At 58.4% G+C, this 25,343-nt stretch overlaps 3 protein-coding genes across 5 annotated transcripts; 2 read left to right on the top strand and 1 right to left on the bottom strand.

The window, feature by feature from the left end:
- The first annotated feature begins 919 nt into the window (after positions 1-919).
- Positions 920-17,287, top strand: KIFC1 (kinesin family member C1). Its single transcript, XM_055128239.1, has 11 exons — positions 920-1,044; positions 8,537-8,674; positions 8,800-8,887; positions 9,561-9,602; positions 9,713-9,763; positions 9,939-10,339; positions 10,865-11,644; positions 12,136-12,426; positions 12,505-12,578; positions 12,706-12,781; positions 17,208-17,287. Exons 1-11 carry the CDS (start codon positions 1,033-1,035, stop codon positions 17,250-17,252), a joined length of 1,998 nt encoding a protein of 665 aa, XP_054984214.1. The 5' UTR covers positions 920-1,032; the 3' UTR covers positions 17,253-17,287.
- Positions 17,288-17,801: 514 nt separating this feature from the next.
- PHF1 (PHD finger protein 1) lies at positions 17,802-23,281 on the top strand. Of its 2 annotated transcripts, none has more exons than XM_055126484.1 (15): positions 17,802-18,473; positions 19,156-19,330; positions 19,422-19,503; positions 19,604-19,699; positions 20,084-20,184; positions 20,291-20,439; positions 20,591-20,686; positions 20,836-20,904; positions 21,009-21,132; positions 21,234-21,301; positions 21,446-21,550; positions 21,662-21,836; positions 21,921-22,015; positions 22,425-22,502; positions 22,650-23,281. In XM_055126484.1, the coding sequence occupies exons 2-15, from the start codon at positions 19,172-19,174 to the stop codon at positions 22,939-22,941; spliced, it is 1,689 nt and encodes a 562-aa protein (XP_054982459.1). In that variant the 5' UTR covers positions 17,802-18,473; positions 19,156-19,171; the 3' UTR covers positions 22,942-23,281. The 2 variants fall into 2 exon arrangements, with proteins under 2 accessions (XP_054982459.1, XP_004617719.2); XM_004617662.3 differs by having other exon boundaries at positions 17,804-18,473; positions 22,422-22,502; positions 22,650-23,279.
- A 118-nt stretch (positions 23,282-23,399) lies between these two features.
- CUTA (cutA divalent cation tolerance homolog) lies at positions 23,400-24,959 on the bottom strand. Of its 2 annotated transcripts, none has more exons than XM_055127577.1 (6): positions 24,821-24,959; positions 24,237-24,439; positions 24,012-24,071; positions 23,862-23,907; positions 23,720-23,769; positions 23,400-23,602 (listed from the first exon to the last, which is right to left on the bottom strand). In XM_055127577.1, exons 2-6 carry the CDS (start codon positions 24,410-24,412, stop codon positions 23,476-23,478), a joined length of 459 nt encoding a protein of 152 aa, XP_054983552.1. In that variant the 5' UTR covers positions 24,413-24,439; positions 24,821-24,959; the 3' UTR covers positions 23,400-23,475. The 2 variants fall into 2 exon arrangements, with proteins under 2 accessions (XP_054983552.1, XP_004617717.1); XM_004617660.2 differs by having other exon boundaries at positions 24,685-24,823.
- Between the last annotated feature and the right edge of the window lie 384 nt (positions 24,960-25,343).

The raw sequence follows: 25,343 nt of genomic DNA, 5'->3' as shown, positions 1-25,343 counted from the left end.
TATTACATTGGAGAATCTAGAATAAATAGACGTATAGTTTCTTTTGTTTTTTGTTTTGTTTTGTTTTGTTTTGTTTTGAGGCCACACACAGCAATACTTAGGGGTTGCTCCAGGCTCTGCACTCAGGAATCACTCCTGTCAGTCCTTTGCTGTTGGGGGATGCCAGGGAGCGAACCCAGGTTGGCCATATGCAAGGCAAGTGCCCTACCCTCTGTACTATCGCTCTATCCCTCCTGGTTAAAATTTTTAGACTCCTGGGGTGGAGGAATAGCACAGGAGGTGGGCAGAGGGGGGTCGCAGGGAGAAACCCTTCTCAGATTCTCAGCAGCACGCTTCCTGCAGTTAGGGCCCAAGGCCTCTCGGTGTGATGTGAAACGCCAGGATGACCCTGGCGCGAGTCGAGGCAGTCACGCTCACATTTGCTTGAGGGCTCCTGCTCCTACGTCCACGACCAGCTGGACGAGGCTGGGAGCCTGGGCGCCCAGGGCGGGTAGCGCTTATCTGGTCGATGCGGCCAGGACTAGGGCGTGATTCCCCAAGGCAGCCGCTAGGGCGCGCTCGTCCTGCTTTGAGCCGGGCCGGGTCCCTGTGTGCGCACGCGTGGCTCCCTCCCCCGCTCCCGCCCCCACAGCGGTACGTTTGGGCGGCGCGTTCCGACCATTTTTGGAGGCGGCGCGCGGCGGCGGCGGCGGCGGCGAGCCGGGCGGAAGTGCGGCGCGGCGGCTCTGCCCGGGCCGCGGTGGGAGGGAGACGCGGGCCTGGAGCGGAAGTTGTAACTAACCGGCCGCTGGGCGGGGCTTCGGGAGGCGCAGGGCGCTGCGATTGGCCCTCGGCGGGGGCGGCGGCGGCGATTGGCCCCGGCGGAGGTGAGCGCTGTGGCGGCCGTTTGAATTCAAAAGTGGCGGCTGTTGGTGCTCCGGGCGCGCCTGTGTTTTGCGTGGCGTCCGGGACGGAGAACGCGGGGCCCGCGAGCCCCGGCGCTCGGTTCGTGTTCCATTGCGCTTCCCCAGCGTGTGGGGGACGGAGCTGGACATGGAGCCGCACGTGAGTGGGGGCAGAACCGGGTCGAGGCGGTCCGTGTCCGAGGTGGGCGAGCACCGGGCTCCAGACCTGTCTGCCTGGGAGGAGGAGGCCCCGCGCCTCCGCGGAGGGCTGGGAAGGGGGTGCGGGGGCGAGAGTGGACAGGACGGGGGGCGGCCCCCGGAGGCCCGGGAAGCCCCGATTCCGGGGGCGCCGCGCCTGGCTTCACTTTTCGTGCCTCCGGGATTTCCCATTCCAGCGGCGCAGGCCTGTCGGACCCGTGCCTGCGGGCCCTGCATTCCCACCCAGGGTCGCACCGTGTGCTTGACTTCCGAGATGAGCTCCCACCGCTGTGTCTGAAGGGACCCGCCGGGACGCCCCAGCCTTGCACGCAGCCGCCCGGGTTCGATCCCGGCACCACAGATGGTTCCCCGGTACCTCCAGGGGTCACTCCTGAGCACAGAGAATAGGCAATGGTCCCATAGTACTCCCCCATTCTCCCGGAGGAAATAGGCAAATCTCTTGCTTTTGTACCCTCATTGCTGCTGCTTGGGGTGTCAGGAGAGGAGAAAGGGCTAATGCAGCCCAAAGGACCCCTGGTTCTCCTTCCCCAGTTTCATATGGGACTTATATAGTGCCTCTCTGCACCCCATAACCACCTCCAAGCTAAGCTCTCTTCAGTGGAGTATATTGACTTTTAGGAAAGGGAGCTGGCCTGAACCCCTGTTTCCTAGGATTCCACATTTAGACTTACCCAAACCCAAGCTTCATCCTGAAGTCTTCTCGTCCTGATGTCTAAAGAACATAAACTGTGATGTGTCAGTGAAAAATAAAATTCTGCTCTTAGTCATCAGCTGTATCCTGATCACCTACTATGTGCGAGGCAGAGTTGTCCTTTATGTTTCTTTGGGGGCCATACCTAGCAATGCTCAGGAGTTACTCCTGACTCTGTGCTCAGGAGTCATTCCTTGCGGTGCCAGAGATCAAACCCAGGTTGGCCGCATGCGAGGCAAATGCCTTACCCACTGCGCTGTACTATCACTCCAGCCTGTTTGTCAGGCTGTTGTTTTGGGGCCATACCTGGCCATACCTAGCTCTGTACTCAAGGATCACTCCTAGTGGGCTTGGGGACCATGTGGGATGACAAGGATTGAACCCGGGTCAGCTGCATGCAAGTCAAGCACCCTACCTGCTATTATATTGCTCTGGGCCCCTAATTTTTTTATTCTTTTTGGGTCACACCTGGTAATGCACAGGAGTTACTCCTGGTTCTGCACTCAGGAATTACTCCTGGTGGTGCTCAAGGAACCATATGGGATGCTGGGGATCGAACCTGGGTCGGCCACGTGCAAGGCAAATGCCCTACCCGCTGTGCTATCGCTCCAGTCCCAGGGCCCCCAATTTCTTTAGATGAAGCAGTGAAAAAAGAGAGAAATCCTTGTCTGCATGGAGATACCATCCGTTGGAGAGATAGCCAGTGTGTGATACATAAACGATATAACTATGGGTCATAAGTGCTATGTTGAAAAGGAGAAATTTTGAGCAGATGAAGAGGTGGGAGGGAATCCAAGTAGCAGGATCAAACAGGGCGTCTTAGTAAGGCCCTTTCATCTAGAAGGTGAGGAATAAGACATAAAGAGGTGAGGGAGATAGGCAAGGCTCTACTGACAGAAGGACACGCGAGGCAGAGAAATCTGTTATACAGAATCCCTAGTAAGCTACAGGGTGAGGATGGGATGGAAGAGAAAGGGGGGAATTGTGGGGAGGGATGACAGGTCATGGAGAGCTGTGTTGGTCTTGTTGCTTCTTATACGGGCTATTTGTGAGGACTTCGACTTTACTCCTAAGTGTTGAGAGAATCCTGGATGAGTTTAGCAGTGAGAGACACAAGATTTTGTGCTGTGTTTTAAGAGGATTACCCTAGCTGCTGCATCAAGCTTAGACTGTAAGGCAGGGGTAGCAAGAAACTGCTAAATTCCCAAGTGTCTTCCTACCCTTGCAACATTGACACCTGTTACCCTTCCCACCATTGATGTTGGTTGATATTCTATCCTGGGACCTTTTCTGTACACTGATGTCTAACAGCTTTTCTGGTCTCTGTCTTCTGGGTGCCAGTAGCAGTCCCCTGTGTGAGGAGAATAGCCCAGCTGTCTGCAGACACTGTCAGATGTCACCTGGGGAGTAGAATCACTCCACTTGAGAACTGGTGGAGAAAGGGGAGCGATATTGGGGACTTGGGTCAGAACCGTGACAACAAGTGATCAGATTCTGGGTATACTTTGGAGGTGGAATTGATCATGGTTTGTTGACATTTGATGCATTGTCTAAGAGACCGAGAGAACTTTGGGGTTTGGGCTTGAGCAACTAAAAGGGGAAGTTTTTCAACAGTGTAGGGAAAGCTATAAGGAGAGTATATTTGAAGGTGATTGGTTGTCAGGAAATCAGTATGGAGGCTTGGTAAGTTTTTTTACATGCCCAAGTGGAGACATTGTGAAAGCAGTTCCATTATAGCAGATCCATGTTGTAAGTTCAGGAATGGCATCTATACTGGAGGATTGTCGGGGCTAGAGAGGTTGTATAGGGGTTAAGGCGCTTGCCTGCCGTAGCCTAGCCTGGTTCAGTCATGGCACTGCCAATGGTGCTATTACACTGCCAGGCATGACCCCTGAACCCAGAGCCAGTGATAGTCCCTGAGCCCTGCTCCATGTGCCCCTCCACTTTCCAGTCCCCTTACCCCCCAAATTGGACTTGTCACCATATGGCTGATATTTAAGGCCATGGAATGGACTAGGGCACCTGTGGAGAATCGAGACAACAGTTAAAGATGGGAGCGATGAGGCGTGTTCTGTTTGTGAGGGAGGAAAACTAAGAGGATGGCCCACTGGAAAAGGAGAAGCAAGAAGAAGAAGGAACTGTATCAAGGCAGGTCCTGAAGGGATTCCGTTGTAGTGAATGCTGTGGACCAAAGCCCTGGAGATGAGAATTGAGTTAGCAACAGTTATTTGTGATCATGAGATAGTTTTGGTGGAGTGGTGGCAGTGAAAGTCTAACTGGGGTGGGTGTAGGAGAGAAATGAGACACAGTGAATATTGTGTAGACTATTTCTACAGTGTTTTTGTTGTCAGAGACTAACAACAATAAAAATGGTAGGAGTTGGTAGGAAAGGTAGGATTACTTTTCTTTTTTTTTTTTTTTTTTTGCTTTTTGGGTCACACCCGGCGATGCACAGGGGTCACTCCTGGCTCTGCACTCAGGAATTAACCCTGGCAGTGCTCAGGGGACCATATGGGATGCTGGGAATCGGACCAGGGTTGACCACGTGCAAGGCAAACGCCCTACCCACTGTGCTATTGCTCCAGCCCCACTTTTTTTTTTTTTAACCTTGGAAGAAATAATGCCATATATTGTGTACTGACAGGAATGATCAAGTAAAATAGCAGGAATTGATGGCAAACGAAGATGGATAGGACAGTGTGTGAGGCACTTGTTTTGCCTATGTCTGTCTCTTTGACTCCTGGACTTAGGGCTCCTGCAGGCAAAACGCACACTCCAGTATTTTAACTTGGTCCTGAGTGCTTGGGCGGGGTGGGTGTTGGGCCACGCCCAGCAGTGCTCAGGGCTTACTCCTAGCTCTGTGCTCATGGAATCACTCCTGGCAGGGTTTGGGGGACCGTACTGGGTGTGGGAATCAAGCCTGAGTCGGGCATATGAATGGCAAACACCCTCCCCATTTTACTATCGCTCTGGCCCCCAACATGCGTATTTTAAAGATTATTGTTTAAAGATTTAAAGATTATATGGTTCTCATGCTTTAATACTGTGATACTGTGGCTCTGGGGTTAGGTATATACTTTGATGACTCTATACCTCCAAAGTGCCCAGGGTCCCCTGCCCTGTTCCTGTTACCTCCTGCTCACCCACCCTCCCCCCACCACACCCCATTTTTCTCCTTCCCTTTCTTTTCAGTACTATAATCGAGGGCCAGGGCTGGAGCAATAGCACAGCAGGTAGGGCGTTTGTCTTGCATGCGGCCGACCCAGGTTCAATTCCTCCGTCCCTCTCGGAGAGCCCTGCAAGCTACCGAGAGTATCCCGCCCGCACGGCAGAGCCTGGCAAGCTACCTGTGGCATATTCTATATGCAAAAACAGTAACACGTCTCACAGTGGAGACATTACTGATGCCCGCTCGAGCAAATCAATGAACAACGGGATGGCGGTGATACAGTGAATCTAGGGCCAAAGGTTTGCCCACCTTTGCTATCCTGCATTCCCTTCTTATGTTACTCTGGGCACCATAGGTGAGACCATTCAGCATTTGCCCTCTTCCGACTTCCTTCACTGAATATGATATTCTCTGGTGTTCCCAAGTTGCCACAAATTGTTTTTGGCTGCATAATATTCTGTTCATACATATCGCTAGTTCCTCCGATGTTCTCCGGCTCTGTATTTCTTACCGTTGCCTGTGAGCTTACAGTGTGGGAGCGTTTGTGCATGTTGGGGGCACCTCAGCGGGACTTGGGACAGTGCAGGGGCTGGCATCAAACGCAAGACACTCCAGACTTGACCGAATGCTCCAGCTCAAACTCACCGTGACATTTTTTTTGGGAGGGGGTGGTCACACCCGGCGATGCACAGGGGCTACTCCTGGCTCTGCACTCAGGAATTACCCCTGGCGATGCTCAGGGGACCTTATGGGATGCTGGGAATCGAACCTGGGTCTGCTGTGTGCAAGGCAAACGCCCTACCCGCTGTGGTATTGCTCCAGCCCCTCACCGTGACTTTTAAAGGGAGAGTTTAATTTCTAAAAAGCAGAAGAGAACAGACCCAGCATTCCTGCCGTCATGTTGAGGGTTGGTCTGAATTCTTCCCTCGCCCTCTTTGCCCGCCCTCTGCAGCCCTGTCTGAGTGAATGCCCAGTTGGGACCATTCTTAGCTTCACACATGGGTCTAGTCCCTCTTCTTCCTCTCGCCCGGCATTCTCTCAGCAGCCCTCCAGCTTCTAGGTCAGCCCCCCTGGGACAAGAATTCAATTCCAATGTCCTAGGCAGTCTGAGTCTAATGAATCAGCATCTCTTAGACCCTTTGAGTGGCACAAGCTGTAGACATACTTCAGAGAACTGAAGAAGAGATTTTGTTTTGTTTTTGGATCAAACCAGGCCCTTGTACATCCCAGACAGCTGCTGTACTCTGCTCCCTCCCTGGCTGTGAAGAGATGGTTTTCGGTAGAATTTAGTTCTGTGGTTTGGAAGGGCCGACGCACAGACTAGAGCAGTGCCAGGAGCCAGGTGCTGTTCTGGGAATCTGGGTGCCGTGCAGTTCCTGTGGACCAGAGAGTGGCGTATGCCCTTCCTCCGCCCAGGCCCCTCCTCGGCTTCAGCTTCTGTTCACTCTTCGTACAGCTCATGGTTCCCTCGCTCAGATCTGGCCATTGTCTCCTAGTTAAACATCCCCAGGCTCTGCCTTCCCTCGGGGAAGTCCCTCCTTTTGTGGCAGCCGTGGTTCAGGCCTTTCCCTCTGCCTTCGCCTCCTCTCCCGCGGTCTGCGTTCAGCTGGGCGGACGGGCACTTGGTGGCTCCCGGCATGCCACCACCTCAGTTCTTGCCACGAACGCGCTTCCTGGGCGCAGGCTCATTGAGCTAGCTCCCCGTCCCCCAGGCTCAGCCGAGAAGGACTCTAAGTGTCTGTGACACGCTCTCCTGGCTACCCCTCCTCAGAGGAACTTAGTAAGTACCGAGTGGATGATAGACTGGAAGGCGGAGGCCGACCTTAGAATCAGGAGGGGGACATCGAGTGTCGATAGAGACATGGTGCTTTTCTGATGGCGGCCTTGGCACACAGAGGGTCGCCAGTGCCCCAGTTTGCATAGGAAGGACTTGGTCTTAGCACTGGACATTCTGAGTCCAAGAACGGCCCCCAGCCCCCATTCTGGGCACACCAGGACTTGGTCACCACAGGTAGGAAGATCTCGGGCCTAATCCCCAGCTCCAGCTGAGGCTGGTCAAGGAGAGCAGTGTCCACCTCCGCCATCTCACGTTGCACTTGGCTGGCCTCTGAGCCCGAAGGCCACCTCTGGGCTAGCCCGGGCAAGCCAGCCTGCCGGCAGCTCCTCCTCGGTCCTGGGAGGAGGATCTCTGCCGCCCCCCCTGCTCCTTAGGCTGGCTCTGAAGCCATCTGGGCTGGGCTGAGCAGCCCAGTCAGAACCAGTCTGCCTGCATTCAATGCTCCAGTGCTCCCCTCCCCTCCCCCCTGCCCACCCCCTTGCCGATGACCTTAGATAAGCTGTTTCACCTCTCAGGGCCTTCTCAGTGGGCTGCTGTGAGGATTCAGTAAATTGATACAGAAAAGACATTTTGAATATTTTGTCATTAGGGGTTAGGGGTGGCGGATGGTGGAGTTGGGTAGAGCCTGCACTTCCGGTTTCTGAGGCCTTGGGTTAGAAGAATTAATCGAACAGTTTAATGCACGCTCCCTTCCCACTCAGTCGTTACACTGAGCTTAAGAAAGGGAGAGGGTATCGCGCCTACCCTCTCCCTTTCTTAAGGGAGCAAGGGCGATAGGGTGCTTGCCTTGATTGCCGCCAGCCCGGGCTTGGTCCCTGGCACCCCATATGGTCTCCCAAGCCTGCCATGAGTGATCGCTGAGCACTGCCAGGTGTGGCATTTTAATTCCAAAGATTCTCAGCGCTAACTAGAAGGGCCTATTGGTTACCTAGCCTTGCCAAGCACGTGTTTGAGTTTTTACCTTTGAAAAGTGTCCATTTCTCTCTGCTTGCTTAAATGCTCCCCTTAAGGTTAGCTGAACTCATTGTCCAGCCAGACTTCCTTTCCCTTTAAGATACTCACTTTCCATGGGGTCAAAGTGACAGCACAACGAGCAGGGCATTCGCCTTGCACGTGGCTGATCCAGTTCAATCCCTGGCATCCCGTATGGTCCCCTGAGCATCACCAGGAGTAATTCCTGAGCACCGAGCCAGGAGTAACCCCTGAACACTGCTGGATGTCACCTAAAAACAAGCCCCCCCATTTTTTTTTTTCACTTTTCTGGTGGGGCGTGTCAGAACCTCCAGTGCTCAGGGCTAACTCTGGCTCTGAGCCTCATGGGTCACTCCTGGTAGTGCGTGGGGGACCATATGCGGTGCCGGGAATCAAACTTGGTTTGTCCACGTGGATGGCAAGAGCCTCCCTACTTTATCTCTGTGGACCCGAGAGGCCCTTTTCTGCAGTCTCTGCCTTCTGGCCGCCCGTGTCCGTGAGCCCTGGAGTGAGACGCAGGACGTCCTCCTCGTGGCTGTTGGGTGCCATCACAGCTGGGCTGGAGAGCCCAGAAAGGAATTCTTGGACCTCCGGGCACTTGGGACACCTGGGCCGTTGTGTCTCTGCTGGTTTGCGGGGCCGTATGTGGCCGCGCCCAGGGCCACTCCAGCAGTGCTGGAGGACTGTGCCGTGCAGGAAGGAAGCCGGGCACTGAGGTGCCCAGTCCCCCTGCTGTCGTCCTGACAGTCGCCTTTTCTCAGCAGAGGTCCCCGTTGGTGGAGGTCAAGGGGAACATAGACCTGAAGAGATCCCTGCTCAAGGCCACTTCTCGGCTGCCTCTGTCGGGGAGCAGGCTGAAGAGGAGGCCCGAGCAGATGGAGAACGCGCTGGAGCCGCAGAAGGTGAGTGGGGTGGGGAGGGAGCGGGGAGGTGAGGGGTCTGAGGGGGAGTCAGGGCGGGGAGAGAATGCGAGTGCCCACCGACTGGGAAAGGTAACAACCATGGACCATGCCCTGTCTTTCCGCAGAAAAGGATGCGAGGCTTGGACCTGACGACCAAGCCGGCCGCTTCCCGCCCCAGAGCGTCTGTCCTTACCTCGGTTCCCCAGACACAAGGTGACCCAGTGCCTTCCCTCCCCTCTTCCTCTCGGTGATTCTGATCGGCTTCTCTTTCCCTTGGTTCAAAACTCTGAAGAGGGGCTGGAGTGATAGCACAGCGGGTAGGGCGTTTGCCTTGCATGCAGCAGACCCAGGTTCGATCCCCAGCATCCCATTTGGTCCCCTGAGCACCACCAGCGGTAATTCCTGAGTGCATGAGCCAGGAGTAACCCCTGTGCATTGCCGGGTGTGACTCCCCCCCAAAAAAAAAAACAAAACAAAAAACTCTGAAGACACGAAAGTTGTTCCACAGTGAAAAGCAGCCCTGGTGGGGGAGAGCCCCTTCTCACGGGGACAGCTGAGTCCTTGCAGGGATTGTTTGTGCGTGTCCCATGTGTGTACCCACACTGCAGCATCCTCTGCCCACGGGGCCTCCCGCTGGCCGCCGTGCGTGTCTTGCTCCGGCCAGTTTCTGGTGTGTCGCCTCCTGTTGGCGCGAGGGAGGTGCTGAGGGTCTGGTCTGATTGTTAGAGGAACCGTGTCCAGGGCTGTGGGTGTGGCAGCAGGAAGCAGAGCCTGGCCCCTGAGGTCCCCCCGGCCTGAAGTCCCCGCGCCCTCACAGCCCAGGCCAGCAGGAGTGTCCACCTCAGAGAGTGAGTTTTCTGCTCTTCCTCTCTCCCCTACCTGGCAGCTCCGAAAGTCCCCAAGAAGACGGGGCCCCGGTGTTCCACAGGTAATTGCTCTCAGAAGCTGGGGCCGGTGGATTCGGGTGTGGGTCATGGGAGAATGGGCAGGTGGCGGGGCCCCGGCTCTGTCCCTGAAGCCAGTGCTCTGGTTGTCTAGTGTCAAAGACTCAGAAGCCAGGCCCGGCGGCTCCTGCCCAGAAGCCCAGCAGTAGGTGACACCCATAACCCCGGGGTGAGAGGCTGGGGTGGGGCGAGGAGGTGGTGAGTACCCTGGCGCGACCCTTCTCTGGAGAGGAGGGACTTTGCAGCCTCGGGGGGCACCTCCAAGGCCCGGAGGAGGGGCGAGCACCCCCTGACCTTGGTCCTGCCTGTGCCCATCCCAGCAGCTGCCGCCCCTCCTGTACCCGGAGGGAAGAGACCCGGCAAGCGCCCGGCCTGGGACATCAAGGGTCAGTTATCTGACGCCAACGCGGAGCTGAAGTGCTGCCGGGAGAGGCTTCAGGCCCTGACTCGGGAGAACCAACAGCTCCGGGAGCAGCTCGGGGAGGCCCAGCAACAGGCCACGACCTTGGGGGCCAAGCGCAGTGCCCAGGAAGAGGAGCTGGCCCAGGCGCGAGCCCAGGCCGCACAGGACCAGCAGGAGCTGGGGGCCCTGAAGGGCCGCGTCCTGGAGCTGGAGGAGCAGCTGGGCGCGCAGGAGGGCCTGGTACGGGAGCTGCAGAGCGAGCAGCGGGGGCTGCAGGAGGAGCGCAGGGCGCTGGCCGCCCGGCTGGAGGAGCAGGAGGTGAGGGCCACGCCTCTTCCAGGGCGCCTGCTGGGCTTCACCCCCTCCCCACCCCGGGAACCACCCTCCCCCCATCGCCTCCCTGACCCCGGACCCCCATGTAGGGGAGAGAGAGCTCAGGAGGGGAACCAGAGCGCTCGTTCCACATGGCCCTCCCGGCGGTGCTGGGTGCGAGTCCCCCTTGCCTTCTCTCTGCCTGGGTTCCCTGGACTCCTTGCTGAGCACCAACCGGGGGATTGACAGCATCAGCGCCAATCAGCTGTTAGGACAGTATCTCCCGGACTCACTTCTCCCTTGGGGGGCATGCTGCATGTGCTTATCTGGAACCTTCTCTCGGGCTTCCTAGGTAGCCTTGATACGCTTCCTCCGGCCCCTCTAGACAGTCCGGGAGCCTGGCCCCGTGACTCCTGTTCTCTCACGCCTTTCCCTGTCCGCCCGAGCTCCCAGGAGGGAGGGCACACCCCCGACTCCACCATAACCGTTTCTTGGCTTTCATTCTTCTCGGCACGTCTTTGTTCTGGGCAGAGGAAGCTGCAGGCGTCCGAAGCGGCCCTGTCGGACAGCCAGGCGGAGGTGGCGTCTCTGCGGCGGGAGACGGCAGCGCAGGTGTCCCTGCTGGCCGAGCGGGGGGACCGGCTGCACGCGCTCGAGATGGAGCGCCGGCGGCTGCACAACCAGCTACAGGAGCTCAAAGGCAACATCCGCGTGTTCTGCCGGGTCCGCCCGGTGCTGCCGGGGGAGCCCACCCCGCTCCCTGGCTTCCTCCAGTTCCCCTCGGGCCCCGGGGGCCCCTCTGAGACTCCAACTCGCCTGAGCCTCTCCCGAGCCGACGAGCGGCGATCCACTCTGAGTGGGGTGCCCGCCCCCACCCCCCGCCATGACTTCTCCTTCGACCGCGTGTTCCCCCCCGCCAGTGGGCAGGAGGAGGTGTTCGAGGAGATAGCCATGCTCGTCCAGTCTGCCCTGGACGGCTACCCCGTGTGCATCTTTGCCTACGGTCAGACGGGCAGCGGCAAGACCTTCACGATGGAGGGGGGCCTTGGGGGAGACCCTCAGGTGGAGGGGCTGATACCTCGGGCCATGCGACACCTCTTCTCCGTGGCCCGGGAGATGAGCGGCCAGGGCTGGACCTACAGCTTTGTGGCCAGCTATGTGGAGATCTACAATGAGACTGTCCGAGATTTACTGGCCACGGGCAAGGGGAAGGGCCAGGCCGGGGAGTGTGAGATCCGCCGGGCAGGGCCAGGGAGCGAGGAGCTGACGGTCACCAATGCCCGCTACGTCCCCGTCTCCTGTGAGAAGGAGGTGAGACCCCAGGGTGTGCTGGGGCCGAGTGGGCAGCGGGGAGGAAGTGGAAGGAAGAAGGGGACATTGTGAGGACCGGGGGCCACAGGTGGCTTTGGCTGTCGGCTGTCATGTAGGTTCTCCTGATGGAAGTAGGCAGCAGAGAAGGGGATTCTCTCACGACTGGTGATTGTCACAGGCGTCACTCTAGTGGTGCCAGCTCACTGGTCACAGTGCCGGCTCTGCCCTTCCCAAGAGTCCTTGTCCTGGCCACACTTGCCTGGAAGAGCTTAAAGCAGTGAAGCTGTCCCTGGCCTCCCTCCCTCTGGGAAACCTTCACTCCACCCTGCACCTCAGTTTTCTGTTTAGTCCATCTGGACATTTGGTGCAACTTGGTCTCTGGGCTGGCTGGCAAAGCAAGCGCCCAGGGCCAGGGGCTGGCTTGATCGTCACCGTCCCTGCATGGAGTGGCCTGACTGCCTCCCTGTCTCTCTCCTGCTCCCCGTCCGCAGGTGGAGGCCCTGATACATCTGGCCCGCCAGAACCGGGCCGTGGCCCAGACAGCCAAGAACGAGCGGTCCTCACGCAGCCACAGCGTGTTCCAGCTGCAGATCTGCGGGGAGCATGCAGCGCGAGGCCTGCAGTGCGGCGCCCCCCTCAGTCTGGTGGACCTGGCTGGGAGTGAGCGGCTCGACCCGGCCATAGCGGGGGGCCCGGGGGAGCGGGAGCGCCTGCGGGAGACACAGGCCATCAACAGTAGCCTGTCCACACTGGGCCTGGTCATCATGGCCTTGAGCAACAAGGTGAGAGCGGGCTGGAGGGGCGGCTGTGGGGGCGGCCGTGCCGAGCCCTCTCCTAACTCGCTGTCCCTCCCCCTCCAGGAGTCCCACGTGCCTTACCGGAACAGCAAGCTCACCTACCTGCTGCAGAACTCCCTGGGCGGGAGCGCCAAGATGTGGGTGCAGGGGAGAGGCGGAAAGGCGTGGTGGGAGCCGTGGTGCTGGGCTCTGCCGTGGAGACGGGGTCCTGGCTCTGTCTTAGCCCTGGATGTTGGGGTTCGGCCCCCTCTGTTCTCCCCGCAGGCTCATGTTTGTGAATATCTCCCCGCTGGAGGAGAACTTCTCCGAGTCTCTCAACTCCCTGCGCTTCGCCTCCAAGGTATGTTGCCCCCCAAGGCAGATGCCGTCCCCGGTGGGGCTCCCCAGGCCTCTGTCTTTCGGCCAGGGTCCACATTCATTCTCACGGGATTTACAAGTGGCACTATTCAACTTTAACCATTGACATTTGAACGTTTTTAAATTAAGTTTTTTTTTGTTTGTTTTGGGGTCACACCTGTCAATGCTCAGGGGTTACTCCTGGCTCATGCACTCAGGAATTACTCCTGGCAGTGCTCAAGGGACCATATGGGATGCTAGGAATCGAACCTGGGTCGGCCGCATGCAAGGCAAACGCCCTGCCCTACCCTACTCCAGCCCCAATTTTTAAATTAAATTTTAAAGTAGGTAATTAAAGTCTATAGGAAGCCACGTACGGAGCCGGAGGGGTAGTAGGGCTGGGAAGGTGCTTGTCTCCGGGTTTCATTCCCGGCACCCCAGAGGGGCTCCCAAGCCCGACCAGGTGTGTTCCCTGAGCACAAAGCCAGGAGTAAGCCTGAGTATCTTTGGGTGTGGTCCGGAAATCCAAAGGGGGAAACAAAAACTACGCATAATGAAGTTTTGCCTCCACCCCTGTCTACCTCCACCCCTGTCGCATCCCCCTGTCCCCCCAAGGAGTCATTTTTATCATACTCGTATCCTTCCAGTGCTTTTCTCCCTCGTTTTTGTCCAGCACAAACCCCTCCGTGTGTGCTTATTCACCCCCTGTTGGAAAGAGCTCTCCCTCCCTCCCCCGTCATCCTGCTCGGCCACACAGTTCCAGCCAGGGGAGGAGCCCAGAGCACAGGCATGGGGTGTGAGGCCCTGGGTTGGGTCTCAGTACCACGTGATCTTCCAAGCCCTGCGGAGGTGACCCTGGTGGTCCTCAGCATTGGGCTGAGTCTTACCTGTAGTGGCCCTTGGGTCCCTGAGCACTGCTTGAGAGGCACTGCTCTCCCATGTCCCCTGTCTAGAGACCCCCCCCCCGCCCAATAAAACTTACAATATTACTCTCCTCTTCGGCACATAAAAACCTCCCATTATTTTTACCTCATCCTTGGACACTGCTGTGCAGATGTACCAGAATTGATCCACCAGTTCCCTCTGCTGGACACTTTGATTGTTTCCAGCCTCTCTGCTGTACACCAGGCAGTGCTGACTACCCTTTGGATATAGCCATTTTGGATTCGTTTAATTACAGCTGACTCCCTCGGGAGAGATTCCTTGAAATGGGATTGCTGGATCAAAGGAGACTTAAAGGTTTTTCAGACCTTATTGGATATTGTCTCGTCTATTCAGGTTACAGACCCCAAAAGCGGCTGTGGATTATTTCGGACGCTTATGTTTTCTCCACAAGGCTAGGAAAGTCTTCCTCCTTCCCTCCCTCCCACGCAGTGTGCGTGGGGCTGCCGACCACTCCTGTTCTCCGCACACATCTGGAAATGCACTGCTGTGCTAGGTGCCACCAAGGCCACCTCCGGCGGTGCTGAAGGTCCTGTGTGGTGCCAGAGAGGGAACCCAGGGCCCCTGCAGGCTTGGCATGCGCCCCTGTCCTTTGAGCTGGCTTCCCGCCCCCCCTTGGAACTTTACTGCTTGTTTGACAGGGTAATTGTTAGTCCTTTGGAAAATGTAGCCCTGTGATTCTGGCTTTACTCAAGGCCTCTTCTCAAATGTCCCCGCAGTCAGTATTGGAAGCTGCATGGAGGGAGTATGCTTAGAACCTCAGCACTGTTCAGGTCTCCTGATTTGATTAGAATTTCTTTTGCACTCTTGCAGGTTCATTTAAATTCATAGCAACGTTACTAACAACTAGCACATGTACTCTGACATGTTCAAGTACCCAGTTTAGTGAAAGAATAAGAAGTGCCCATTTCATTTGGCTCTTGGGTTAAATAAGGTCCTTTAATATGTGTTTATATATAAACTACTATATTTTGGACTTGGGTAGTTTCCTCTTACCATTTTTTTTAAAATTTATTAGAGAATCACTGCGATGTACAGTTACAAACTTAGGAACTTTTGTGTTTGCATTTCATTCATATAGTGATCATTTACCCATCCCTCCACCAGTGCCCATTCACCTCCACCAATGATCCCAGTATCCCTCTCACCACCCCCACCCCATCCCCCTCACCCCACCCTGCCTCTGCTCCTCTTACCATTTTTATCTGATAGACTCAGTCTTATTAGTTTTTTTGTTTTTTGTTTGTTTGTTTGTGTTTTGGGCTATACCTGGTGATGCTCAAGTGTTACTCCTGTCTCTGCACTCAGGAATTATTCCTGGCATGCTTGGGAGACCGTTTGAGATGCTGGAAACTGAGTCTGGATTGGCCACCTGCAAGGCACCTTATCTTTGTACTATCGCTCCAGCATTAGATTTTTTTTTTTTTTCATTTTGTGTCACACCCGGCAAAGCACAGGGGTTACTCCTGGCTTTGCACTCAGGAATTACTACTGGCAGTGCTCAGGGGACCAAAGGAGATGCTGGGAATTGAACCGAGGTTGGCCGCATGCAAGGCAATTACTCCAGCCCCAGCATTAGTTTTAGTTTTTGCTTATTTCAAATCAGGCAAGAAAATTTAGATAATACATGGTACTTTTGATTGCATCATATCAGGAGTATTTATTTTGTGAAGATGCTTATATTCTTGGAAATATGAGGAGAGGAGGCCATTAAGTAAAAGCAGAGAATCAGGGGGCTGAAGCAATAGCACAGCGGGTAGGGCATTTGCCTTGCCTGCGGCCAACCCAGGTTTAATTCCCAGCATCCCATATGGTCCCCTGAGCACCACTAGGGATAATTCCTGAGTGCAAAGCCAGGAGTAGCCCCTGTGCATCACTGGGTGTGACCCAAAAAGAAAAAGAAAAAAGAGCAGTCATACACCCCAAGTTTGGATGTGGCAATTCCAAAATGAAATGCTATCACTTGATTTTTTTTAAATTTCTTTTAAAATATAGACAAAAACCATAACTGTTAATATATTCCTAGAGTTGAAATGGATTAGATAATAAAACTCCAATATAAAAATTGATAGGCACTTCGTATTTTTAATGATTCCACTTTTGTGGGGGGGAGTAGGGTGGGATTTGTGCATTGCTGGTGGTCATACAGGTTACTCCTGGCTCTGTGCTCTGTTGCTCGAGGAAGTGCTCCAGAGAGCAGGTGGTTTTGGGATCAAACTGCAGTGACCACGTGCAAGGCAGGCACCTTAGCTCCAGCACAAGCTTTCTGACCCTAGTTATTCCACACTTTCTTGTTTGTTTTTATTTGGGGGCTATACCTGGCAGTGCGCAGGGTTTAGTCCTGGCTCCGTGCTGAGGGATTGCTCATGGGAGGCTCAGGGGACAATATGGGGTGCCGGGGATCAAACATGGGTTGGCTGCGTGCAAAGCAAGTGCTCTACCTGCTGTACCAGGGACTGAATCCAGGGCCTCACACATGTAAGACAAGTGGCTCTAAAAATTCCTTATTAATGTTTTTTATTTAGTAATCTTATTACTAATCCATCCCGCACGGCAGAGCCTGGCAAGCTCCCCGTTGCATATTCGATATGTCCAAAACAGTAACAATTCTCACAGTGGAGACGTTACTGATGCCCGCTCGAGCAAATCAATGAGCAACAGGACTGTGTGTGTGGTTACTGACCCATTATTTCATTGGGGGTTTTATTTCGGGGTGCGGACAGGGAGAGCCAGGCATTGAACTCAGGGCCTCATACGTGCAAAGCATGCATTCTACCACCGAGCCATCTCCCCAGACTCCGGAGAACTAAAATAGTGGTTTTTCCCCTCTTAAATTTCTCCATTCTGCACTTTCTAGTCACTGTTTTCTAAAGAACTTCCTTATGCCATTTATTTGCTGGCTCTGAAATTCAGTCTATATCAAAAAGTCAGGATAAATACTGGATTGTTGATCCGTTTTCATACTCTAAGGATATCCTGGCAACTTCCCAAGGAGGGAAAGGGGATCATTTTACAGAAGCTTGTGTGTCTGATAGCTTGTGTTGTCTTGATTCTTGCCAAGACCTTTGGGACCTTCCATCTTGGCTCCTATCCTGAACCTGGGGCAGGCCCGTAGAGGTTTTCATTCCAGATCAGGTTTATTTCCTGCTCTACGCTTGGAACCGTTTATTTTCCGGCGTGCCTTGGCTCATCAGTGACGGTTGGCGTCTTCTCTAGCTTTGCTCGTGGGTGCAGAACTCCTCTCTGCATTCTTCCTCTGGCTGTTTTGGGGTAGATTCCAGACCTGTTGTGGCTGACCTAACCCTAACAAGAACCGCTCTGAGCCTCAGCCCTTTCTTTTTCAGTATTCTCTGAGAGCAGCACCCCTTATGTTGGGAGGCCATTTGAGGGAAAATTCGCAGAGGGACAGGCCCGCGCCTGGCATGCAAGCACGTGCCAGGGAAGTCTCTTTGCTTACTCTGAAAACTTCGTTTGTTCCCTGCCAACAGGTGAACCAGTGTGTCATTGGAACTGCCCAGGCCAACAAGAAGTGAAGACAGATCCAGAGCCTCTGAGATGGGGAGTGGAGGGAGGGGAGGTGCTGAGGGATACTTTATTGGGAGGGGGTGCTGTATATGGACTATGAAATAAATGTTATTTTAAATAAAGATTCGTGACTGCCTACTGAGAGTATTTTTTCGTCATTTTGGGGAGATGGATCTGTCCACAGTCTCAAGTACTTTTGCTGGCGGGGGAGGGCTTGGTGCCCCCACCCCTGTCTGACCCTCCCCACCTGGCCAGTCCACAGCCGGCTCCCCTCCCAGGCCGGTCTCATCGCTTCCCTCGCGCCCCGGCCCGGGGCAGGTGCACCCCTTCCGTGGGTGCGCGGGTGGGCGCCGAGCCCGGGGGCGCGGCCAGGGCACCCTCCCGCCAGCTGCCGGCGCTCTCCTCCCGCCCGTTCCCGGCCTTCCCTTTCGAACGGCCGGGGCCGGCGCCGCCCGCTGCCCATTGGCTGGCCCTGGCGGCGTCACCGCCCGCCGCCGGCCCCCCGCGGCCGCGCACCCGCGCCGGAGGGCCCCCGGCCGCCCGCGCCAACCGCCCGCGGCCAGCGCCCAGCCCGGCCGGCCGCTCCCCGCCCAGGTGCGGCGGGAGCGCTGGCGCGTGCGCAGACGTGCGGGGGTCCCCGCCGGGCGCGGGGGGCGGGGCCGGGCCGGGAAGGTGAATGGAGGGCGGGGTCGCGCCGGGGTCGGGGGGCGGGGCCTCGGTGCCCGCGGGGGCGGGGCGGGGCAGGAGCGCGGGGCCCGGGGCGGCCGCCGGGAGGGGTTTCCCTCCTGCCCCAGGGCGGCGCTCCCCGGGAGGGCCGGGGCAGCGGGGATTCCCTGGGCCCGCGGGCCTGGCGCGGTTCCCGCCGCCGGCGCCCCGAGGCCCCGCATCCTGCGGGAGGTGAGGGAGGTGGGGTGAGGTGGTGCCCGCCCCCCCCCCGGCTCCTCCTTCCCCCGTTGCTCCCCTCCCACCACCCTCCCCCGGAGCCGGTTTGTCCCTCCCCTCCCCTCCCCTCCTTCCCCCCGCCGCCTCCTCCTGCCGCTGCTGCTGCTTTGGCTGCTGCGTCATACGCCCCAGAGCCGCCGGGACGGAGGGGCTGGGCCTGGGGACCCCCCGGCCTCTGCCCGCACGCCCCCCCGGACGCCCAGACGTGCCTTCCCTGCGCGGGGGGGGCTCGCCTCGGCCTCGCACGTCTGCCCGCGCCCAGCTCCGGGCGGCCCCAGCTGTCACTGGTAAGGAGGCGGCGGGAGGCGCCCGTGGGGGGGCAGGGAGCCGGGGGTCGGCACGCAGGGCGCGGGCGCGGGCGCCGGGGCGCCCTGGCATCGCGCTGGGTCCCCTCGAGTCCCCTCTCGGGCTCGCCGCCGTCGTGGGGAGTGGAGACCGAGACTGGGACACGCCCCCCTCCCGGGGCACTCAGGGAAGTTATCTAACGCGGGGACAGGGAGCCCCGAATTTGAGGGTGACCTGACATAACCTGCACGAGGTAATTGCTCTGAATGAGACACGCGGGCCTGAAGGCAGCCTTTCCTACTCCGGAAAACATTTCCCGAACAGCTCCCCAAACACATCTCTGGATAACGGAACACCCCAATTAGGATCCCCGTAATAGGCAGCAGAGGGGGAGAGTAGAAGGAGGGGCAGCGACCTTTGCTCCCGCGACTATGGGCTCAGCTAACAGCCCAGGGCCAGGCTGGGATACCCCGGGGACCCTGGGAAGCTGGCAGCAGGGAACCAGGTTGGGGCAGGGATTTAGGGGTGGAAGTGATGGAGCCTTGAGGGGCGCGGAGTGGCTTCCTCTAAGGTATCTCGGGGATTTGGTGACTGGGATGTAGCTGCCCGAATCTTCGACACATCGTGGGAGACCCCTGGGATGTTTTCTCAGCATTGATAACCTCCCCACCCATTTCTGGCCAGGCCCCCCCAGGATGCAATGGCACAGCCCCCCCGGCTGAGCCGCTCTGGTGCCCCCTCACTCTGGGACCCGGCTTCCCCTGCACCCACGCCAGGCGCCAGACCTCGGCTTTGGGAGGGTCAGGATGTGCTGGCCCGCTGGACAGATGGGCTGCTGTATTTGGGAACCATCAAGAAGGTGAGCCCTTTGACCTCTGCCCCGTCACCTGAGCCCTCTCCTCTCCCCTGGCTCTGGCTCCTGAGACAGCTTTTCTGTCCGCCCCTTCCAGGTGGACAGTGCCCGGGAGGTGTGTCTGGTCCAGTTTGAGGATGACTCCCAGTTTCTGGTTCTCTGGAAGGACATTAGCCCTGGTGAGACCCCAGAGACCTGCGGTCGGGCATCTCCGGGAGACAGACCTGGAGTGGGGCCGGGGCTGAGGGACAGCCCCCCTGATCCTGTGTCCCCGCACAGCTGCCCTGCCTGGGGAGGAACTCCTCTGTTGCGTCTGCCGCTCCGAGACTGTGGGCCCCGGGAACCGGCTGGTCAGCTGTGACAAGTGTCGCCATGGTGAGAGGGCTGGACACTTGAATGGACCAGCGGGCCCTTCCCTCCAGTGCTGGTCCTGGTGCCACCAGCCCTGGCCAGAGTCCCCGAGACCCTGCTCGGGCCAGTCTCGTCACTGTAGCCTCACTTCTGCCGGCACAGGGCGAGGCGACCACTGAGGGGGGGTGTAGGGGCCCTACAGCGATTGAGCCCCGTGACCCGGGCAGGTCCCCAGTCCTCTGAGCCCCAGTTCTGTCACCTCTCAGTAAGAGTCGGGTCGCCTGCCCCCACAGGACCAAAGGCCGGGGTGCCGGGGTGCAGTGAGATGGGGAAGTGGCTCCTGCCCCCATCCCTAGCACACACAGGTATGCCATGCCATCGAGGGCACTCAGGACTGTCATTATTCAGCTTATCACCAGGACTGCCACGTGCCAAGGGCCCCGGGCCCTGGAGAGGGAGAAGGCACGGCTTGGGTCTGCCGCCAGTGCGTCTTTGCCATCGCCACCAAGGTAAAGCCACCCGTGTGTGTGTGGGAGCATCCCCCTGAAAGCCTGCCCCCGCCCCTGCTTTTCCTCACCCCAGCCCCCTGAGGCTCCTGCTGCTCTGTCTGTGCAGAGGGGGGGTGCGCTGAAGAAGGGCCCCTATGCCCGGGCCATGCTGAGCATGAAGCTGTCTCTGCCGTACGGACTGAAGGGGCTCGACTGGGATGCAGGACATCTGAGCAACCGGCAGCAGAGCTACTGCTACTGCGGTGGCCCTGGGGAGTGAGTACTGAGGGGGCCGGAGTGCGGGAATCCCAGGGAAGCGGGCGCCAAGGGGGCTGGAGGGGGATCAGCAGCGTTTGGGCAGGTAAAGGGGGGAAGAAAATGGGGGGGGGAGACCTGTCAGAGGCCACAGGTGTGTGTTGACTCCCAGGTGGAACTTGAAGATGCTGCAGTGCCAGAGCTGCCTGCAGTGGTTCCATGAGGCCTGCACCCAATGTCTGAGCAAACCCCTGCTCTATGGGGACAGGTGAGATCAGTGCAGACACCAGGAGCTGCACTCCCCCCCGCCCTTCCTGTCCGCCTTCCGCCCCACCCACCCTCGAAGCTTTGCTCTCCGCTCCGCCCCATGGATGGTGCTGTCTCCCGGGGTAAGGCGTGTCCTCCCCTCTCGCCCAGGTTCTATGAGTTTGAATGCTGCGTGTGTCGGGGCGGCCCGGAGAAGGTCAGGAGGCTGCAGCTTCGCTGGTGAGCAGAGCACCCACCCCCAGGCCCTCCCAGCCTCCCTCCCTCCCAGGGACTCCTGGAGCACTGGCAGAGCTTCCTGGGACCTTGACACCTTGTTTTTCCAGGGTGGACGTGGCCCATCTCGTCCTCTACCACCTCAGTGTTTGCTGTAAGAAAAAATACTTTGATTTTGACCGAGAGATCCTCCCGTTCACCTCCGAGAATTGGGACAGCCTGCTCCTTGGGGAGGTAAGGGGAGGGGAGCGTTGGGGGTCCCGGGAGAATACAGGGAGAAGGAGTGCGCGAGGGGTCAGTGTGCCCTTCCTGGCAATTCCCTCTCCTGCCCGCAGCTCTCAGACACCCCCAAGGGAGAACGTTCTTCGAAGCTCCTCACCGCGCTCAACAGCCACAAAGACCGGTGGGTCGGAGGGAGGCAGAGCAGGAGAGAGGATGGATGGGGGGGGGGGGGAGGAAGAAGGGTTCCGAAGGGGGTTCGGTCAGGGCGGGAGAGGGGGCCCAGGCCCACAGCACTGACCGTCTACCATGTGTCCCGTCACCCCAGCTTCATTTCAGGGAGGGAGATTAAGAAGAGGAAATGCCTGTTTGGTCTCCACGCCAGGACCCCGCCCCCCGTGGAGCCTCCTCCAGGAGATGGAGCCCCCACCAGGTCACTGGTCCAGGGGGGGTGGGGAACTGCCCAGGGTACTTATCTCGGGGTGTATGGGTGGTCTTTGGGGCAACCGGGAGGGGGCTGGGGGGATAAGGAGGCCTCTTACAGCTTCCCTTCAGGGCAGGGCCCTGGGGGAGGGGTCTCACGTCCCCTGGGGAAGCGTCGGAGGCCGGAGCCAGAGCCCCTGAGGAGGAAGCAGAAGGGGAAAACAGAGGAGCAGGAGCCGCCGTCAGCAGAGCCCCAGGAGCAGAGGGAGCGGGCTCGGCTGCAGAGGGCACTGCAGGTAGGGGCCGGGCCCCCCATGAGGCGAGGCCCCGGGGGTGCGGGAAGGAGCTGGGGGTCTTTCTCACTTCTCCACTCTCCCTAGGCCTCGGTGTCGCCGCCGTCCCCCAGCCCTAACCAGAGCTACCAGGGCAGCAGCGGCTACAACTTCCGGCCCACAGATGCCCGCTGCCTGCCCAGGTCAGTGCCCTCGGCCCGCCAATCAGAGGGCCGTGTGAAATCCCTCCGCCAGCCCGCCCCTCCCTGACTCTCCCGCCAGGGATGCTTCCTCTCTCCTCCTGGCTACCCAGTTCCCCTCTCGGGGGACTTCGAGCACTGTCTCAGGGGGTTGGAGAGAGCGTGCATGAGGCTCTTGCCCTGCACGCCGCCAGCACACTGCTTTGATCCCCGGCACCCTACTTTTTCCCGAGCTCAGGAACGGTTCCTGAGCACCGCTGGGGGTGCCCCCAAAGCAAACCAAAGGGAAAACAGAACCACTCTTTGGTTGCCAATACTCTGGAGGGGTGGGTGGTGTGAGCGCTGCCTTCTCTGGAGGAGAGGATTGGCTGCCCCTGCTTTGGGCCTGACTCTCCTCTTCTCACCTCAGCAGTCCCATCCGGATGTTCGCTTCTTTCCACCCCTCTGCCAGCACCGCAGGGACCTCTGGGGATGGGGAACCCCCAGACAGGTGAGTCTACCCGCTGCTGACCTGTCACGCCTTTTTTGGCCTTTGCTCTTAAGTTCTCAGCCTCTCTCTCTCTGGTCCCTCTGATCCACTGTGATCTCCTTTCCCCCTCCTCTACCCCTGGACTCACAGCTCCCCTTCTCTGCCTAGGTCACCCCTGGAACTTCACATTGGTTTCCCCACAGATGTCCCCAAGAGTGCCCCCCCTCACTCGATGACTGCCTCATCTTCCTCAGCCCCGGCCCCCTCCCCCAGTCTTCCCCGACGCTCGGCACCTCCTTCCCCCCTGTGCCGCGGTCTGTCTGCTGGGGCTGCGGGAGGAGTCCGAGGTGGGGTTGGCTACCTGTCCCGCGGGGACCCTGTCCGCGTCCTGGCTCGGAGAGTGCGGCCCGATGGCTCTGTGCAGTACCTGGTTGAGTGGGGAGGTGGGGGCATCTTCTGAGCAGCCTGCCTCTGCCCACTTCCCCATTCACACACTGGCACTTTCAATTCCCTGACCTCTGACCTCACCTGCAGCTGGGATGTACCTGGGGAGTAGGTCTCCCTACTGCCCAGGCTGGAATCCGGGTGGGGGGCCGGGGAAGAGGCCTCTCTTCTCTGCTCCCCTCGCGATTCCTGACTCCTCCCCACCCCTTTTATTATTTCCTTTGATGTTATTTTGTTACAACTTTTTAAATATTTTTTAAAATTATTTAACCCCTGAATTCGGAAGACGACGGAGGAGGGAGGGAGGGGAGGAGCTAATCAAAGATCCCAGACTCTGTATGACTGAAATAAAGAGAAATCAACAAATCAGACGGTGCCGCGTCCTAAAAGATGAGAACACAGGGACAAAAAGCACTTCTCTACCTGCCAACCAAATTCACATTTGTGATGATGGGAAAGGCCTGAGACGGAGAATCAAAGAGAGCCATTTATTACAGACTGGGAGGATACAAGGGCATGGAAGCAAGAGGGGGCTGGACGGATCAGCTGATCATGGCTGGGCCGTGCCAGAGTCAGTCATGGACTCTGTCGCCTGGCGCACCCAGTGCAGGTACGGTGCGTTCCCCTGCTCCACGGGCAGCGCGATCACCTCGGCCACTTCGTAAGGGTGCACAGAACTGAAAAGGACGAGGGTGGAGGGGAGGGGTGCGCACCAGAGGCCCCCCCCACCCTTCAGCCTGTCCAGCAAGGCCCACCCCACAGCACACTCCCTTCCCCGCCAGCAAAGTTCTTACCGAACAAAATCTGTCAGAGCTGGAACCAACGAACTTTGGGTTTTAATCATCTGGGGAGGGGGGCGGGGGGAGAAACATGAGGGGCCACACTGGGGACAGAGTTGTGCGGGAACAGGTTTTGTGGGGGGTGGGGAGTTCTCACCATCAGCACTTCACTGTCTTCCTCGATCTTCCCTTTCCACTCATAGCTGCAAAGGCCGGGGAGAGAGGGGTGTGAGGGCAGATTCTCCCCCCAGAAAACAGGCGCCAGCCGGCCCGGCCTGTCAGGTTAAGCCCCTCTCTCATGACTCACATGGATGTAATCTGAGGAACGAGGTTGACGCAGGCCGCGAGGCGCTTCTCCACCACTGCCCTGGAGGGGAGGAGAGGGTCCCCGTCAGCGCCCCCGTGACACAGCTTTTGCACGGGCCACCCTGACACAGGTGTCCAAAGCAGGGACGGACCGCAAGTCGGGGCGGGGCGCGGCTTCGGGCCCTACTCGAGCTCCTCCATCATCCTTGCCCGCTGCGCTCCCCACCTGGCGATCTCCTTGGCGACCTTCTCATTGGGGCAGGTGACAAAGGCTGCGGAGACCGAGCCGGGCACATAGCTGGAGGACGAAGTGGGCGGGGCCGGCGGGCTTCCAGAGGCCATGGACAGCCAGGCTCGGGGCAGCAGTAAAAGGCGAGAGGCCACAGGCAGCAGCGTCGGCATCCAAAGAAGCGACAGGAGCAGAGCGGCCTGAGAGCAGGCGAACTGGATGTCTCTACGGACGCCCCAGGAAACTGCACCCCGGGAAGCCTTCGCTGGAACCCTCCCTCTTCTCCACCCGGAAGGAAAGCACCCTGGAGGTCGGGAGGGGCTCGGAAAACTGCAGCAGTGCCTAGGTTTTCTCTCCCTCCTCCTCGGGGGCCAGCTGGTGGGACTCGGGGTACGGGTAGCGGCCGGGGCTTCGAGGACCGGAAGGGGCGGGGCCGGTCACTCACCCCTCCGCTGAGCAGGACTGCGGAAGCCCGTCCCACCCTCATGCAGCCTATGGCGGGTGAGGAGGGCAGACTCTCTCCAAGGCCACAGGGAACGCGGACAAAGGCCCCCAGCCCAGGAAGAGAGGCCTCTTCTTACCTGGGCAGCAACCACGTGATACCAAGTGGGGCGCACACCACGTGACAGCAGAAACCCGACCGCCGGCCTCCCGAGCCAGCCAATCCCGGCTCTCACGTGGCCGGTTTGCCCCGCCTCCTCTCGGGGGGCGGAGCGGAGGTTAATGTGACCAATCGGCAGCCGGATCTGCAACCATGCAGGGAAATGACACGCCCGTTTTCGTGTAAACCGAAAAGGGCCAATAGGAGGCTGAGCAGAGGCGCTGCGGAGGTTCTACGGTCACGTGAGGGGGCCGGCTCTCCCCTGGCGGCTGTAGCTCAATGAGCGACGGGCAGCGGCCAATGGCAGGCCGGCCCCGCAGGCCACGTGACGGGAGAGCTGGGCGCTCCGAGGGGGGGGGGCTGGAGACCCCTGCAGACTTGATGCGTCAGGTGGCGGAGTCGCGAGTCCCCTCCAGACCCCAGAGTGTGCCTAGTAACAGCCCCTGCACTGTTCCCGGGGGCCTTGCGGCGGGGGTGGGGGGGCCCGAGAGCTCGGACCTCAG

The sequence above is a fragment of the Sorex araneus genome, chromosome 2, assembly GCF_027595985.1.
Source record: "Sorex araneus isolate mSorAra2 chromosome 2, mSorAra2.pri, whole genome shotgun sequence".
Classification (NCBI taxonomy): Eukaryota; Metazoa; Chordata; class Mammalia; order Eulipotyphla; family Soricidae; genus Sorex; species Sorex araneus.
This window is presented reverse-complemented; position numbering and strand designations above follow the sequence as displayed.